At 37.0% G+C, this 18,222-nt stretch overlaps 1 protein-coding gene and 3 long non-coding RNA genes across 5 annotated transcripts; 3 read left to right on the top strand and 1 right to left on the bottom strand.

Annotated features, from left to right (window-relative positions):
• Window positions 1-4,821: 4,821 nt before the first annotated feature.
• On the top strand, window positions 4,822-12,593 carry LOC103519502. Of its 2 annotated transcripts, none has more exons than XM_008484589.3 (4): window positions 4,822-5,462; window positions 5,648-5,789; window positions 12,076-12,266; window positions 12,566-12,593. In XM_008484589.3, the coding sequence occupies exons 1-3, from the start codon at window positions 5,169-5,171 to the stop codon at window positions 12,255-12,257; spliced, it is 618 nt and encodes a 205-aa protein (XP_008482811.1). In that variant the 5' UTR covers window positions 4,822-5,168; the 3' UTR covers window positions 12,258-12,266; window positions 12,566-12,593. The 2 variants fall into 2 exon arrangements, with proteins under 2 accessions (XP_008482811.1, XP_008482810.1); XM_008484588.3 differs by lacking the exons at window positions 12,076-12,266; window positions 12,566-12,593 and adding exons at window positions 8,314-8,504; window positions 8,798-9,124.
• A 56-nt stretch (window positions 12,594-12,649) lies between these two features.
• On the bottom strand, window positions 12,650-13,438 carry LOC113471661. Its single transcript, XR_003394277.1, has 2 exons — window positions 13,364-13,438; window positions 12,650-12,747 (listed from the first exon to the last, which is right to left on the bottom strand). It is a non-coding gene; the product is annotated as an uncharacterized LOC113471661 (long non-coding RNA).
• A 1,436-nt stretch (window positions 13,439-14,874) lies between these two features.
• Window positions 14,875-16,655, top strand: LOC113471662. The gene is made up of 2 exons (XR_003394278.1): window positions 14,875-15,749; window positions 16,146-16,655. It is a non-coding gene; the product is annotated as an uncharacterized LOC113471662 (long non-coding RNA).
• A 38-nt stretch (window positions 16,656-16,693) lies between these two features.
• Window positions 16,694-17,991, top strand: LOC113471660. Its single transcript, XR_003394276.1, has 2 exons — window positions 16,694-16,930; window positions 17,106-17,991. It is a non-coding gene; the product is annotated as an uncharacterized LOC113471660 (long non-coding RNA).
• The last annotated feature ends 231 nt before the right edge of the window (window positions 17,992-18,222 follow it).

Below are 18,222 nucleotides of genomic sequence, written 5' to 3'. Positions count from 1 at the left end.
CAAATTTTTGTCGATGGTGGGATTCGAACCCGGGACCTTCTGCATGGCAAGCAAGCGCGTTACCACTGGACCAACCGTGCTCCCGTTACCACTGGACCAACCGTTCGAAGTAAAAGTAATAGAAAGAAAGATAACACCTATTGTAGAGAGAGAGAGAGGGAGAGAAACCCAAGTAGAGTGAGAGAGGGAAAGCGAATAATAAAGTCAGACAGAGAGACGTACCACAATCAAGGTTGAACTGTGGACACCTGGACACACACAACTGTCAAACTATATCAAATTTCGAGAGAGCAAAAATTTAGAAACCCAGCAAAACACTGAACTTTCAACAGACAAAAAACGTGGGGGAATTTCAATCCCCTAATCTACCACAATTAAACTTTCAAGCACCCAAAAACACCCAACTTTTAAAAGACCACTATGAAAATAGGGCTTGCATTATGCATTATTAATATTACTAAAACAACGTACTATTATTAAGGTTTAAAAACAAACTAAAAAAGTCAGAATTTTTTTTAAGACTATTAAAAAAATCCGATAGCGTTTTTCCTCACAAAATTTCTTTCTCGAACAAATTTGCTTTCGAGCTTTTGACTTCGACAGAAAGCGCTCTCAAAATGCTGAACGAGAAAGATAATGGAAGAGAAAAACAAAGTTAGAAAGCACAAAAACGCCGTACGGAAAAAAGGGGGTTTGGGGCTTTTGAGTGTGCTTGAAACGAAAAGGGGAAAATCCCACGTTGAAAAGGCGGAAAAATCCCACGCCAGACTGGAAAAATCCCACGTTCAATGAGGGGAAAATTATGCTCCGAAACCAAAATCAACCTTACCTAAAGGCAAAGCTGATGGTAATATTAAACCTCTCATTTTGATTTATTTGTGTATAGTTTTTAAGCTTTTACCAAGATTTGGCGTTAAATAACGGTCGTACCGTACATTTCTCGAGGTCCAGCCCGCGGACACTTTTGATCATCATAATCTATCGAAGCTGTCGGCAAAATTTGAGCGACCTGTGGCTAAAGATAAAGTCGTGAGAAGCGCTAGTTCCTTTTGAGCTTTTTCTTGTATAATCCTAAATACCGGAACTTTGGTCCGGAATAACAGCCGAACCGTACCTTCTGGAAACAGAGCCCAAGGATATTTTTGATCTATGTACATAATTTATCGAATCTCTGTGCCAAGTTCGAGCGACTTTGGCTGAAATCTAAAGGCCTGAGTTTTGCGAACTCTTTTTGATATAAATATGTATCTACCTGCCTATTATTTTATTCTATTTCATACATAGATTTATATTTATAAGTATCTTTTTATTTCATAGGAAAATTGATTGATCAAAATGCTCAAAATTTAGCACTTAATCAGGTTCCAAAAAGGCTTTGCACAAATGAGTAGAGATACCTAACGCTTTATAGGTAAGTACATACTTGGGTTAGGTACCTACCATACAAAAAACCATTTTCAGTTTTCATTTCAATTTGTAAAAATCAACGGTTTCTTCCGATGGTGTATATTTTATTGAAAACAGATTCGGAGCAATTTGAGTGGGTCATACATTGGTGGACACCCTGTATATGTTTTATGTACAATTGATTAACTGGTGAATTGAGACTAATAAGGAATTTCCTTCTTTCCACAGGTTCTACAACGTGATCGTAGCGCTTCGCATTCCTCGGACTTCGCACGGTTGAGATAAGTTTTCACAATTTTCATTTCAATTTGTAAATTTTCATATTTCACAATTTTCATATTTCATTTTCAGTTTTCATTTCAATTTGTAAAAATCAACGGTTTCTTCCGATGGTGTATATTTTATTGAAAACAGATTCGGAGCAATTTGAGTGGGTCATACATTGGTGGACACCCTGTATATGTTTTATGTACAATTGATTAACTGGTGAATTGAGACTAATAAGGAATTTCCTTCTTTCCACAGGTTCTACAACGTGATCGTAGCGCTTCGCATTCCTCGGACTTCGCTTTTTCCCAGTATGTACAAAATAAGTAATCCCATGGTGAAAACCGCATCTCCCTAGCCCATCTAGAAGCGGGTTAGAATGTCTATAAGTGAGTGAGTGAGTCAGTTACTCAAGGGGCAGGGTGTTTGTCTGGAAGTATTTTGCGCCTAGTGTTGTATACAGCTTGTACTTTTGATCTTCTATATCGAATGAGGATTTCCTCAACAAAGATCCTTTGCAGAGTAGAAATGAGAATCTCTCAGTAGGTCTAGTGCATAACTCCTCTGCTTAGGGAAATGTTTAGGGTGTGTTGAACTAATAATAATAATATCAGAGAAAAATTAAGTACCTACATAAATAAAAATGAAAAAAAAAAAAAGAGAAATTAAAGAGAAAGCAAATTGTTTTTTATACATATATAATATAATGAATAAGTATAAATATATATATATACATTTCCAGCTCTTCAATGCCCCCCGGAAGCAAGGAGTTCCCTATGCTAGGAAGAAGGAACAATTCATTGAAGACGGTAAAGAACTGTTCAAGATTATGGCAGAAAAGGGGGTCAAAACAGCAATCTTCATTGAATCCCCGAGAACAGTCGATATTAAGCATTCGCATCAGTCATGTCAGTATTAGGTATGTCATGTCGGTAATAGTTGTCTTAAAGTTATACGTGAAGATTTAATGTATATGTATTCTTTTGGTTTTATTTTTATTAAATCATTTACCATTTATTATGTAAGCTATTAACCATAGATAATAGGTACAATCACCCTCTTTATAGCAAAATACTTTTTTAGATCGTTTGTGTAATGTGTAAGTTACAGGTTATATTTTTCAAATGCTTACTGTTATTGTATTGGAAACTTAATTCTAATGGCGGCTGATGTTTATCTATTGGTAAAGGGAGGGGGTCAGTTGACTTTTGAACCAAAACAGTTAAAGGTTGAAAGTTGGGCTTCCCACTTTCATCCTCTCGTACATTTTACTCTCTCCGGCTTACCTAATAAATGTCCCCTTCTTTCATCCCCCCACCTTTTCACCAAAGTCCCCTTCCACCCAACCTTCCCTCTTCCCCTCGCTTCCCACTTCCGCCTTCTTGTACATTTTACGCCCTCCGGCTCTCCCCATAAATGTCCCCTTCTTTCATACCCCCCACCTTTTCACCAAAGTCCCCTTCCACCCAACCTTCCCTCTTCCCCTTGCTTCCCACTCCCACCCTCTTGTAGAGTTCACATCCCCTCCTTTTCCAAGATGTGCTCTTCTTCTCCGCCCTCTCCTACAACATTTTACATTTCATTCCATTTTTCACAATCTCTCAAACACCCCCACTTTCACCCACGCAGACCGGCAGACATCGTGGGCGCTACACAGTGTATACTACACAGTACACACCAAGTACTGACTCTACAGAGAGTACACCCTTTTTTGAATGGCTGATACTTAATAGCGGATAGATCCCTTTTTCGGGGTTTTCGTTCCCATGGACTTTTTCCAAAAGATCTGGGGAATCCTAGGTTACACCGGGAAATCCTAGGTTTTAACCGCTCGTCGGGCTTTTCCCGTAAGTAACATTTACAATTTTCCTTGACCCTTGGACTACCTGGTTGAAAATATTATCTGACCCTTCGACCACCTGATTGCGGTTCTTTTTGCATGATGAGCAAATACCTATCAAAATAGGTATTTTACTGACAGAAAAATTATTGATAGGTAAGACTGGCAAGAGGATCCCAGAACACCTGATCCTCCTGCGTTTGTCTAACTTGGAAGAAAATTTTGGGAAAGAAAACTGGAAAAGCAGAGTTGGGGATAGTTGAAAAAGGAGTTAAAGGGTGCTCAGCTAGTATTCACAATCTGCAAATTGGCAAATTCACTAACTAAAACTAAAATCTCGGATCAAATTTTCAATATTGCAAAAGCTACCTATTCCTGATTTTCTTGTTTCTTCTTCAATCTTTCTTCTTTCTTCTTCACTCTTCAGATTTTTTATTTATTTTTTTTCTTCTGGAGTTAAAGGGTGCTCAGCTAGTATTCACAATCTGCAAATTGGCAAATTCACTAACTAAAACTAAAATCTCGGATCAAATTTTCAATTTTGCAAAAGCTACCTATTCCTGATTTTCTTCTTCAATCTTTCTTCTTTCTTCTTCACTCTTCAGATTTTTTATTTATTTTTTTTCTTCTAGAAGGAGAAGGAGAAGGGAAGGGAGAAAAGGAAGAACAAAGAAGGAGAAGTTGAGATGAAAAGGAGCTAGCTTCATTTCTGTAAGAAATAAAAGTTGTCGGTGCAAGGTTTCAGCCAAAAAAATTTACTTTTCATTACACTCTACGAGTATAGTGAACCTATATAGATATAGGTTACACAAAAGAGAAATACATAAAAGTTACGTAAGGTAATAAAAAGTCGTGTGATGTTCAATAGATTTTTTCTTGCTCGCTTCACATCCATAACTTCTCCGACTCCGAAAAAAAAGAAAAATAAAAAAAAGCCAAAAAGGCAGAAGCAGATTGCGGAAGTGTTTTTTTTCTTCTAGAAGGAGAAGGGAAGGGAGAAAAGGAAGAACAAAGAAGGAGAAGTTGAGATGAAAAGGAGCTAGCTTCATTTCTGTAAGAAATAAAAGTTGTCGGTGCAAGGTTTCAGCCAAAAAAATTTACTTTTCATTACACTCTACGAGTATAGTGAACCTATATAGATATAGGTTACACAAAAGAGAAATATATAAAAGTTACGTAAGGTAATAAAAAGTCGTGTGATGTTCAATAGATTTTTTTCTTACTCGCTTCACATCCATAACTTCTCCGACTCCGAAAAAAAAGAAAAATAAAAAAAGCCAAAAAGGAAAAGGCAGAAGCAAGAAGCAGATTGCGGATTTTGCGGAAGTGTTTTTGTCAAATTTAAAACAAAATTTTTTCTTTTCCCACAGAATAGGAAGGGTTACTTTAATCTTGACTTTATTGTACTTGAAAGTTCAGTGCAGGGTGTGTAGTTTTTAGTTTCCAGGAAAGAAATCACACAAAATATTTACACATCTCTTGAAATTGTTTGTGCTATAAGCATTGCTGTAAAGCCTCCTTCTGTTGTCAAAGTGAACCTTTAGTGTGCTTCTGTGCTTTATCATGTTCTCAATGACTCTCCTTTTAAATTGCCACACATCAAACATCCACCTTACAGTTTGAAATCAGATAAGGGACCAACAAAATTCCCATCATGGCAAGGATATTCACAAAGGGAGACAACCGATTTTCTATTGATGACGCTTTCCAAGAAGAAATGGATGAAATAAAAAACTACAATAATTCTACATCTGAGAAATCTCCATTAAAACCCAAGTCTTTGACTAACAGTAGTATTGCATTGAATGCGGAGGATTGTGTGGTCAATCTGGACAATGTCCCATCGTCACAAACATTGAATATGAATGGTGTCAACAATATTATGTCAAATAATATCATATCATACAATATCCTACATAATAATCAATATAAATCTAAGTACGATGATGTAAGTATCTATTTTCATATTTGGGAAATTGTAATTTATAAATGGAAAAAAAAAGTCTTGTATTTATGGTACAAGGAGTAGGTATTGCTTTGATAGGATAATGATATGTACATGATAATTTGACAACTTATCAGGTAAACAACAGGTACTAGTTACTACTATTTTCTGAACTTGTTTACTTCCAGAGTCTCTCAAGGGATAGTGATTCTTATATCCATAACTACTCCAACATCTTTGACGACTCCAGCTGGTGCTGTACTCATCCAAAAGTTAAAGAAAATTGGAAACTGGTGCTTGGTGCTGCTCTGCTGTTCTTCATAGGAACAGGTCAGTATTGTTTTAGTTGTTGTACTAGCTTTAGCTATAGCCGAAAGGTGATGACACTGATGACAAAATAGAGAAAATATCTTTTCTATCAGCCATACACCAGGGTGTTGGTCTCTAGCCATGTTTAATAGGCTTGTCCTGAACTGCAGATTGTTTTAGTGGGTATTATAAGTATGTACCTACTAGTGGTTCAATTAATTGTAGAACTTTGCTTTAAAAAAAGGTAGGAGGTCCTACACATTTGAAAGGAAAACAAGGGAATCTCAATGTCTGCCAAATAAATTTATTTAAATTTTGAATGCACTGTTTCAGAGATGGAATGGAATTTGCCTGGTTCATCCTGTTGGGATAAAACTGATAAATCCCTTCACTCTCACAGTCTGACCAAGGTCTCATGTATTTTTATTAAATTTTATTTGTATAAAGTTCACAATAAAATATGTAAGAAAGAAATAAAGATTTTAGTCTCCCTCCTATTTCTTTTTCTCTCTCCCTCCTATTTCTCTTTCTCTCTCCCTTCTATTTCTTTTTTATCTCCCTCCTATTTCTTTTTCTCTCTCCCTCCTATTTCTCTTTCTCTCTCCCTCCTATTTCTTTTTTATCTCCCTCCTATTTCTTTTTTTATCTCCCTCCTATTTCTTTTTCTCTCTCCCTCCTATTTCTCTTTCTCTCTCCCTCCTATTTCTTTTTTATCTCCCTCCTATTTCTCTTTCTCTCTCCCTTCTATTTCTCTTTCTCTCTCCCTCCTATTTCTTTTTATCTCTCCCTCCTATTTCTTTTTCTCTCTCCCTCCTATTTCTTTTTCTCTCTCCCTCCTATTTCTCTTTCTCTCTCCCTCCTATTTCTTTTTTATCTCCCTCCTATTTCTTTTTTTATCTCCCTCCTATTTCTTTTTCTCTCTCCCTCCTATTTCTCTTTCTCTCTCCCTTCTATTTCTTTTTATCTCTCCCTTCTATTTCTCTTTCTCTCTCCCTCCTATTTCTTTTTCTCTCTCCCTCCTATTTCTTTTTCTCTCTCCCTCCTATTTCTTTTTTTATCTCCCTCCTATTTCTTTCTCTCTCCCTCCTATTTCTTTTTATCTCCCTCCTATTTCTCTTTCTCTCTCCCTCCTATTTCTCTTTCTCTCTCCCTCCTATTCCTTTTTATCTCCCTCCTATTTCTCTTTCTCTCTCCCTTCTTTTTAAATTTTTTTTTTTTTTTTTTTTTTAAGATGAATCTTCCACCGCCGTTTTATTAATATTATTATGATTTCGTAGCAAATAAAGCAAGTGCTACATTAGACTCGTGTGGTCTGTGTCATAGCATGCCCATCCCGTAGTATGCCTATCATCAGATGGGCGATCGAAATTCCAGTAGAATCAACCTTCCACATGATGAGAACAACATTTTTACATACCTAGCAACCTACCTCCAATCATTATGTTAATTCATAACAAAATATAAATGAAAATAAATCACTTGTTATTCTATCAATTCTGCCTTTCCCAATACTCTCCACATACCCACACTAATTTCGTCTTCCACTCTTCATTCTCTCTCCGGCTTCCCCAATAAATGTCCCCTCCTTTCACCACCCCCATCCTGTTTCTCTTTCTCTCTCCCTCCTATTTCTCTTTCTCTCTCCCTCCTGTTTCTCTTTCTCTCTCCCTCCTATTTCTCTTTCTCTCCCTCCTATTTCTTTTTTTATATCTCCTTCCTATTTCTCTTTCTCTCTCCCTCCTATTTCTTTTTCTCTCCCTCCTATTTCTCTTTTCTCCACATACCCACACTAATTTCGTCTTCCACTCTTCATTCTCTCTCCGGCTTCCCCAATAAATGTCCCCTCCTTTCACCACCACCCCTTTTCACCGACGTCCTTTTCCACCCAACCTCCCCCCTTTCCCCTTGCTTCCCACTTTCATCCTCTCGTACATTTTACTCCCTCCGGCTTACCTAATAAATGTCCCCTTCTTTCATTTTCTCTCTCCCTCCTATTTCTCTTTCTCTCTCCCTCCTATTTCTCTTTCTCTCTCCCTCCTATTCCTCTTTCTCTCTCCCTCCTATTCCTCTTTCTCTCTCCCTCCTATTTCTCTTTCTCTCTCCCTCCTATTTCTCTTTCTCTCTCCCTCCTATTCCTCTTTCTCTCTCCCTTCTATTCCTCTTTCTCTCTCCCTCCTATTTCTCTTTCTCTCTCCCTCCTATTCCTCTTTCTCTCTCCCTCCTATTTCTTTTTTTATATCTCCTTCCTATTTCTTTGCCTCTCTACCTCTTATTTCTCTTTTTCTGGATGTTACTTTCAGCGCTCAGGCAGAGCTACCTGTTTGATTTTAAGTAATGACATTTCCAAGAATAGGTGCTCAAGTTCTCTCTTTCTTCCTCATCATACTACCCTTTCTCTCCTCCTTTATCTCTCCCTCTTTTCCCTAACCTTCCTTCTCATCTACACCAATCTCTTTCCTTGTCTACTTCTCTTTCCCTCCCAGGTATTCTATTTTAAATCAAGCCTCACCACAATATTTATTTAATTGATCATTTTTCATTTCAGGTTTGATAGTGTCGGGAGTTGTGGCTGTGTTCACAGACGGGATATCAGTCCTGCAGGGTGTTGTGTTCTTTGTGGTTGGGGCCATTTGTTTCATCCCGGGGGCCTATCACATTGTCTACATCTATTTGGCTGTGAAAGGACTTCAGGGCTATGATTTCTACCATTTACCTTTGTTCAACTGAAAACTGAAGGTACCTACCTTTTTAGTTCATGTTATTAGGAGTCTTGGTTTTTTAAGCACTAGTAGTTTTGTAATTGGCTGTTATTCAGGCTAAAAAAAAAAAAAAATCAACTCATGGATTAAACAACTCAATTGTCTAAAAAATTTGCAATCTAGGAGAGTATTTGATAAGGGGCTTTTGTGATTTTGAGTACACAGAGCAAGAGATCAGAAGAATATTTATCAGGGGCAGAGTTATAGGGAGTTTGTTAGAGGAGGGAAAAATAGGAGCAGATAATAAAATCCGATGTCTATATTTTACAGATTGACTTCTTGTTGACAAGTTCTGGACTGAAAAGGTCATCAAGATGTGAAGGACTGATTTAAGTGATCAAAGGACTGAGTGGTCAAATGATCAAAGAACTAAACTGTCAAGTGATCAAAGGACTAACCTGTCATGGGAACAAAGTCATTAACTTATATTTACTAAGGACAGCAAAATGTCAATCAATTGAACTATTTTCTGCTACAGCCTTTGAAGCTTTCTAATCACTTTGCCTCTGTATATAAAGTAAGTATGAAAGCTTAACTAAATACACTAAAAGCCCAATCTGAGGCGTAGTTGTAGGGGTAACTGCCCCAAAGGATGGGTTAAGCTTATATGAATCTACAAAGTATGAAAGCTAGTTTGTATTCTATGGAAAAGGTGTGTAAGTATGTGAGAGTTATTGGCCGTTAATGACCATACAGCCTTTGAAGCTTTCTAATCACTTTGCCTCTGTATATAAAGTAAGTATGAAAGCTTAACTAAATACACTAAAAGCCCAATCTGACACGTAGTTGTAGGGGTAACTGCCCCAAAGGATGGGTTAAGCTTATACGAATCTACAAAGTATGAAAGCTAGTTTGCATTCTATGGAAAAGGTGTGAAAGTATGTGAGAGTTATTGGCCGTTAATGACCAAGGCTAACAAAAGAAAAATACCTTGATTTTTTTTTACAAGGTAATCCTGCTTTTTTGTATGAGGCTGCTGTAATGGAGAGAGTGAGCTTATGTATATTTCGGAAATATGTAGATACTAATGTAAATATGAAGTCCAAGTTGATATGTTGAGATGTGTATTTAGGTTCCTTGTTTGGCCCTAGAATTATGGACAAAGAAAAAAAAATACTTTCCTTTTCCTTCCTATAGGATAAGGAAAGTAAAAATCCTTATGAAGAGGAAACAGAAGGTGTGTTTCCTTTCGGAACCAATTTCCCCTTTAATATGGTGAATTTCCTATTGTTTAGTAGAGGCTTTATCAACGGCTTCAGAAGAAGAGAAATTGTCTTAGTTTCTGGAAGGAATATATGACCATAGTAGTTTACCTTGTGAATTCTATCAGTTACTGTTAACTGTCCACTCATAAAAAAAAGTTTACCTTGACTAAATTGTCAAAACCGGTTACACTCTGCAATTCTCTACCCAATCGTACCTACCTCGGTGGTGTAGTGGTGCTTGCCTCATAATCATCATAATCAGGAGGGCGTAGGTTCCATCCCAGCCAAAGAATGGAATTTTGTCCTTAACATTGTTTGAGAATTAAACCATAAAAGTACTTGATATTGTATTGCTGGGGTAATATAAAGAGACTTTTGTGTCCCATTCAAGCAGCACCTTTTCCACTAGGTAGGTTCACCTACAGAAAAAAAAGTAAAATTTTACTGTGGCTCATAATACCAGTTTGACATGAAGTGTGTTAAAGTGCCAAATTTGTAAAGAATAAAAATAATAGGTGTAGGAGACATACTTATACCTATTAATCTTTTTATTATACTTGTAAATATTTCTTGTATTTTTACTTTCCTTATCCTATAGGAAGGAAAGTCATGTAATCGGGTCAAATTTTCGATGGTCAGATTTTAGTGCCAAAACACGTTTTGAGGTTCCTAGAGCCTAAATCCAAAGTTTCAGCCATTGGTCCGTGTGTGTGTGTCTGTCTGTAAACAAAAAATCTCGAGAACGGTAAGAGCTAGAGACTTGAAATTTGGTATGTAGTCCACAAATGTGACAAGAATGAAACACAAAACGTTTGGTTAAGATAGGTGCTGCGGTTGGCGGTATTTTGCCAATTTTTTGGCGGTTTTCTATACTGACTATTCGGTTAGTGATATTGTAAAAGTTACAATAGAACAACACCCAAATAAGCATCATTCAATAGGATAAGGAAAGTCGTGTGATGTTCACACCAGATTTTTTTTTTTAGAGATTACTTAGAGATAGTTGTACAAGTTCATACTTCTCCTTATTTGCTATTTAGTTTGTATGTGTGTAGTATAGCAGATCCCACTGTCATGGAAAAAGAATATGCCCAAAGGGGGCGCCATGCAAAAAAAAGTTTGAGAACCACTGCTCTAGTTAAACAGTAAGTGTAAAAGATTAAGGAGATTTTACTTATAAAAGAAAAAAAAAAAATGTTTTAGGGGTGCACTCAGCATCTATTAGTAAGGCCCATCTTGGATCTGTGAGTATGTTGGGTCTGCTATCTTGTGGTCTATTTTAAATCTAGTCATGTGAATTGAGATTAAAGTATTTATTATTAAAATTTTGTCTTTTAGAATAGATTTTTCGTCAAGTTATTTATGTATTTTCATATTTTTTTACTTACGAAGAAAGTAACACGAATGAATTATTATTATTGATAAAAACTTCTGTAGATTGCAAGCAAGAAAAGAAATAAACAAAGTCCATCGGCCAGCCTATTTAGTCTGCGTTGTAAGCGCTAACGCACTGTTTGATCTTCCGTCCAGGACGGAAATTTATCTCAAACAGATAAGGTTCGTTCTCGGAACGGCTGGCTTTCTCCTATCCTGCTCTCGTGTCTTTCAATATCTCAAAGGATCAAAATCACAAGGAATCAATTACAATGGAGAATCAGAGTTAACAGCCTATTCAGACTCAGACTTCGGAGGAGACCCTGTAAGTAAATGTTCAACTACTGGTGTATTAATTATGCGTGGTGTTAACAGCCTATTCAGACTCAGACTTTGGAGGAGACCCTGTAAGTAAATGTTCAACTACTGGTGTATTAATTATGCGTGGAGGACCAGTTTTGTGGTTTGCTCAGAAACAGCGTTTAGTTGTTACATCTACCGCAGAGGCTGAATACAGAGCTGCTGTATCAAGCATTGATGAGCTTTGTCTTTTGAGAAGGATTGGACTTGAACTCAGAATACTAGATTCGGAGGAGCCAACAACTCTTTACATAGACAATCAATCTGCTATCCATATGCTGAAAGGTTCTAAAGAAGGTAAAATAAGCAAAGGCAAAAAGCATATAGAAATTTCAAAGAAATTTATTCAGCACCATATCGGTTATTTAAATTTTGAATGCACTGTTTCAGAGATGGAATGGAATTTGCCTGGTTCATCCTGTTGGGATAAAACTGATAAATCCCTTCACCCTCACAGTCTGACCAAGGTCTCATGTATTTTTATTAAATTTTATTGGTATAAAGTTCACAATAAAATATGTAAGAAAGAAATAAAGATTTTAAGTAGGTATTCTATTTTAAATCAAGCCTCACCACAATATTTATTTAATTGATCATTTTTCATTTCAGGTTTGATAGTGTCGGGAGTTGTGGCAGTGTTCACAGACGGGATATCAGTCCTGCAGGGTGTTGTGTTCTTTGTGGTCGGGGCCATTTGTTTCATCCCGGGGGCCTATCACATTGTCTACATCTATTTGGCTGTGAAAGGACTTCAGGGCTATGATTTCTACCATTTACCTTTGTTCAACTGAAAACTGAAGGTACCTACCTACCTTTTTAGTTCAAGTTATTAGGAGTCTTGGTTTTTTAAGCAATAATAGTTTTGTAATTGCAAATTCAGGCCTTAAAAAAAAAATCAACTCATGGATTAAACAATTCAATTGTCTAAAAATTTTGCAATCTAGGAAAATATTTGATAAGGGGCTTTTGTGATTTCGAGTACACAGAGCAAGAGATCAGAAAAATATTTATCAGGGGCAGAGTTATAGGGTGTTTGTTAGAGGAGGGAAAAATAGGAGCAGATAATAAATTAATAAAATCTGATGTCTATATTTTACAGATTGACTTCTTGTTGACAAGTTCTGGACTGAAAAGGTCATCAAGATGTGGAGGACTGATTTAAGTGATGATAATAACCTGACCGTCCTGGATTTCCGACTGGTTCTCAGCTTTGGCTATCGTGTTCTGAGCTTCCAGATAGAACATGATGTCTCGCAATTGATCCTTGAGCTCAGCTGTCTCCTGAAATAGAGAAGGTAATAGATCATTAAATTTGCGAAGGGCATCCACGCGTAAGACTTGTAGCCAAAACCAAAGCGATCACCCTAGTCAGCCTCGCAGACGAGGTCTGCGTTTTTCGTCAGCCTCTCAATCAGCCCTGACTAGGGTGATCGCTTTGGACACAAAAAAGGCGAAGAAGAAGAATAGATTTTTAAAATTACAACTCATAAGACAAAATAGACCAGACTTAGGTAAGGTTTTAAAGTCAAAGAGCAGAAAAAATGAGAAACTAGGGGAGTTTTTCTTCTACGACTTCTAGATCCCGAGATACGATTTTAAAAATATCGCTATTTTTTTTTTTTTTAACCGGTAAACAACTGGCTTCCTTCTTCCTTCTATCTACAGCTCTTCGATTTCGGGACGATAAGACCTCCATCTATCAATCCTCTTGGGGGAAAAATCGCCAAGTTAGAAGCTACGGGTCCTGGAGTTCGATTACCCCCGGGGCGAACTTTAATCTAAACAGATAAGATTCGTTCTCGCTACTGACTAGTAATTTGTAATTTATTTGCATCAAATAATAATAGCTTGTTCCAAAGTTAGGGACCGCAAAAATTTGGGAGTCTCTGCAACTTACTCTCTGCTTCTCCTCCTTCAAAGCGGTCATTTCAGCCTCCAGTTTGGACACCTTGGCTTGCCAGTCTTGTAGATACTAATGTAAATATGAAGTCCAAGTTGATATGTTGAGATGTGTATTTAGGTTCCTTGTTTGGCCCTAGAATTATGGACAAAAAAAAAATTCCTTCTCCTTCCTATAGGATAAGGAAAGTAAAAATCCTTATGAAGAGGAAACAGAAGGTGTGTTTCCTTTCGGAACCTATTTCCCCTTTAATATGGTGAATTTCCTATTGTTTAGTAGAGGCTTTATCAACGGCTTCAGAAGAAGAGAAATCGTCTTAGTTTCTGGAAGGAATATATGACCATTTTAGTTTACCTTGTGAATTCTATCAGTTACTGTTAACTGTCCACTCATAAAAAAAAAGTTTACCTTGACTAAATTGTCAAAACCTGCAATTCTCTACCCGATCAAGGTAGTACCTACCTACCTACCTCGGTGGTGTAGTGGTGCTTGCCTCATAATCAGGAGGGCGTAGGTTCCATCCCAGCCAAAGAATGGAAATTTGTCCTCAACATTGTTTGAGAATTAAACCGTAAAAGTACTTGGTATCGTATTGCTGGGGTAAAGAGACTTTTGTGTCCCATTCAAGCAGCACCTTTTCCAGTAGGTAGGTTCACCTACAGAAAAAAAAGTAAAATTTTACTGTGGCTCATAATTTTATTTACCAGTTTGACATGAAGTGTGTTAAAGTGCCAAATTTGTAAAGAATAAAAATTGTAGGTAATAGGAGTGGGAGACATACTTATACCTATTAATCTTTTTATTATACTTGTAAATATTCCTTGTATTTTTACTCTCCTTATCCTATAGGAAGGAAAGTAATGTAATCGGGTTTTTCGATGGTCAGTTTTTAGTGCCAAAACACGTTTTGAGGTCCCTAGAGCCTAAATCCAAAGTTTCAGCCATTGGTCCATGTGTGTGTGTCTGTCTGTAAACAAAAAATCTCGAGAACGGTAAGAGCTAGAGACTTGAAATTTGGTATGTAGTCCACAAATGTGACAAGAATGAAACACAAAACGTTTGGTTAAGATAGGTGCTGCGGTTGGCGGTATTTTGCCAATTTTTTGGCGGTTTTCTATACTGACTATTCGGTTAGTGATATTGTAAAAGTTACAATAGAACAACACCCAAATAAGCATCATTCAATAGGATAAGGAAAGTCGTGTGATGTTCACACCAGATTTTTTTTTTTAGAGATTACTTAGAGATAGTTGTACAAGTTCATACTTCTCCTTATTTGCTATTTAGTTTGTATGTGTGTAGTATAGCAGATCCCACTGTCATGGAAAAAGAATATGCCCAAAGGGGGCGCCATGCAAAAAAAAGTTTGAGAACCACTGCTCTAGTTAAACAGTAAGTGTAAAAGATTAAGGAGATTTTACTTATAAAAGAAAAAAAAAAAATGTTTTAGGGGTGCACTCAGCATCTATTAGTAAGGCCCATCTTGGATCTGTGAGTATGTTGATAGTTGTACAAGTTCATACTTCTCCTTATTTGCTATTTAGTTTGTATGTGTGTAGTATAGCAGATCCCACTGTCATGGAAAAAGAACAGCTAGGAGCTCACTGAAGTTATACTTCTCTAGGAGAGCCAATCTGTCAAGTAGCAACACTAGCAACATAATAATATAGGAACATAATAATATTCTTTTTCTTATATTATCACTTAAGTTAAGCAACGCGTGGTTGGTATCCGAAAAGAAAAAAAAATGTTTTAGGAGTGCACTCAGCATCTATTAGTAAGGCCCATCTTGGATCTGTGAGTATGTGGGGTCTGCTATCTTGTGGTCTATTTTAAATCTAGTCATGTGAATTGAGATTAAAGTATTTATTATTAAAATTTTGTCTTTTAGAATAGATTTTTCGTCAAGTTATGTATTTTCATATTTTTTTACTTACGAAGAAAGTAACACGAATGAATTATTATTATTGATAAAAACTTCTGTAGATTGCAAGCAAGAAAAGAAATAAACAAAGTCCATCGGCCAGCCTAGTTAGTCTGCGTTGTAAGTGCTAACGCACTGTTTGATCTTCCGTCCAGGACGGAACTTTATCTTGAACAGACAAGGTTCGTTCTCGGAACGGCTGGCTTTCTCCTATCCTGCTCTCCCTTGGTTTCGAAACGATAAGATCTCCGTTGTTACAGTTCAATCTGCCAAACCTTTTTTAGTAATTAAAAAATAGGTTATGAAATTAAAAGAATGATTAGCTCATCCCTAAAGGGAATTCAGCTAAAAAGGTTTTAACGCCAAGAAAAAAAATGTGAATAAATAACAATAATAAAAAACGCTTATCTACAGAAGTCGCTTACTGTTTTGCTATACAACTTGTATTTATTTAACCAGGTGTTCGTAAAGTGGTGGAATTCCTTTTCTCTTTTTATCTAAGAAGCCTTTGTTGATACGGTGTATAAAAAGTTGTTCACATAAGTCCTTGTTTAGACTGCTGGGGTAGAAGGCCTTTCTGCCCCTGACTTACTTATACTTTTCGTGAGTATTCAGAGTTTTGGAAAGATTGGGGTTTAAAACCCTTTGGACGTCCAGAAATAATATCTGGGTTTCTTTTATGTCCAACCCAAGTTTTTGTATTTACCAATAAATGTGTGTATTTACAGATAATTTCCAAGGAAAATGACTTAATAGCTAATTCCTTTGCATTTGTACAAACAATAACAGAATGTTTAGTCCTTTTTCAACCAGGATAAACAAGATATAAATCCTTTTCAGGATTTATTTAACCAGGTGTTCGTAAAGTGGTGGAATTCCTTTTCTCTTTTTATCTAAGAAGCCTTTGTTGATACGGTGTATAAAAAGTTCTTCACATAAGTCCTTGTTTAGACTGCTGGGGTAGAAGGACTTTCTGGCCCTGACTTAATTATACTTTTCGTGAGTATTCAGAGTTTTGGAAAGATTGGGGTTTAAAACCCTTTGGACGTCCAGAAATAATATCTGGGTTTCTTTTATGTCCAACCCAAGTGTTTGTATTTACCAATAAATGTGTGTATTTACAGATAATTTCCAAGGAAAATGGCTTAATAGCTAATTCCTTGGCATTTGTACAAACAATAACAGAATTTTTAGTCCTATTCCACCAGGATAAACAAGATATAAATCCTTTTCAGAGTTTTAAATCTTCTCTGGTGAGGTATGAAATTGTTTTGTTATCTTAGAATATTGAAGAGACAAAGAAAAAGCCACACAAAAATATACTCATTTTTCAATCAAGTTTTTTATTCTTAATTCCTTGAAAAATCGGCTTGTATTTATTTTGTCGTATTTTCTCTTCTTAGAATATTGAAGAGACAAAGAAAAAGCCACACAAAAATATACTCATTTTTCAATCAAGTTTTTTATTCTTAATTCCTTGAAAAATCTGCTTGTATTTATTTTGTCGTATTTTCTCTGACAGGTACATTGTTCATAATCACAATCATCTTATGAACTAATATCGAAAACGTTGGCGCTACTTTTTACTGCCAACTGACTATTTTAATATAAGAAGAAAAAATAGAATGTATTAAATTAAGGTTATTGATAGAAAGAATATAAAAGGGGGAAATATGATGTAAATAAACAAAGACTTTCAATTTATGTAGTTAGGCACATACCAATTGAAATGAAGAGTTGATTAAAAAATCGAATACAGCCAGTGGCCATACCACGTTAACCTATTAAGGACTGGATAGAATGTATTAAATTAAGGTTATTGATAGAAAGAATATAAAAGGGGGAAATATGATGTAAATAAACAAAGACTTTCAATTTATGTAGCTAGGCACATACCAATTAAATGAAAAGTTGATTAAAAAATCGAATACAGCCAGTGGACTGGAATTATTATTATTATTATTATTAGCGTGTGACGTACACGCTTCTTCTCGATATACAGCGTGTGACGTACACTAGGCTCTTGTGATATACAGAAAAATATCGATATAACGTAATCCAAGGGAAAATTTGCCAGTGTGGGGATATCCTCACTATTCAACATATACTTGTCTGTGTCACTCATGCCCACATTCGCTCCTCTTTGCCCTCACCTCCCTCGCTATCTGACGATGTTGAAGGTGTCGATTCTCTATTCTTTTACCTCAAAACCCTCAATCTGTTCAACCTAACATAACCTTGGGATATCAGCGCGAACGACCTACTGTCCGTAGAGTTAAAGCGCTTTAAAGGAAAATTCCAGTGTCACGTTATGCTTATACCCGCCATTCACGCTCTGACTGTCTGACAGACCCAGATCTAATAGACTGCGGTCTGTCATACAGTCGGAACGTGTGCTTATCTCTCCTTCAGACGTCAATGACACGATTTATATCCCAGTTAATCTTTTCTTCCGACGTCGATGTCCCGAATTATCTCTCCTTCCGACGTCGATGTCCCGAATTATCTCTTCTTCCGACGTCGATGGCCCAGTTTATCTTTTCTTCCGACGTCGATGTCCGAATTATCTCTCCCTCCGACGTCGATGGCCCAGTTTATCTTTTCTTCCGACGTCGATGTCCGAATTATCTCTCCCTCCGACGTCGATGGCCCAGTTTATCTTTTCTTCCGACGTCGATGTCCGAATTATCTCTCCTTCCGACGTCGATGGCCCAGTTTATCTTTTCTTCCGACGTCGATGCCCGGGTTTACCGCCGTCCTGACTCTTGCTCTCGCTTTTAGTTTTCAGTTTTCATTTCTTCGAGACAAGACTCAGGGACGGTATTAGTTTTCAGGGGCGAAGCCAAGGGAGCGTGAAGCGCGACCTCATGCCCACCCCGCGAAGCCCCCGGGAGCGCGCAGCGCGACCGTAAGCAAGGGAGCGCAAAGCGCG

The sequence above is a fragment of the Diaphorina citri genome, unplaced genomic scaffold, assembly GCF_000475195.1.
Source record: "Diaphorina citri unplaced genomic scaffold, Diaci psyllid genome assembly version 1.1 scaffold2762, whole genome shotgun sequence".
Classification (NCBI taxonomy): Eukaryota; Metazoa; Arthropoda; class Insecta; order Hemiptera; family Psyllidae; genus Diaphorina; species Diaphorina citri.
The sequence above is the reverse complement of the archived record's forward strand: the minus strand, read 5'-3'. Positions and strand labels throughout refer to the sequence as shown.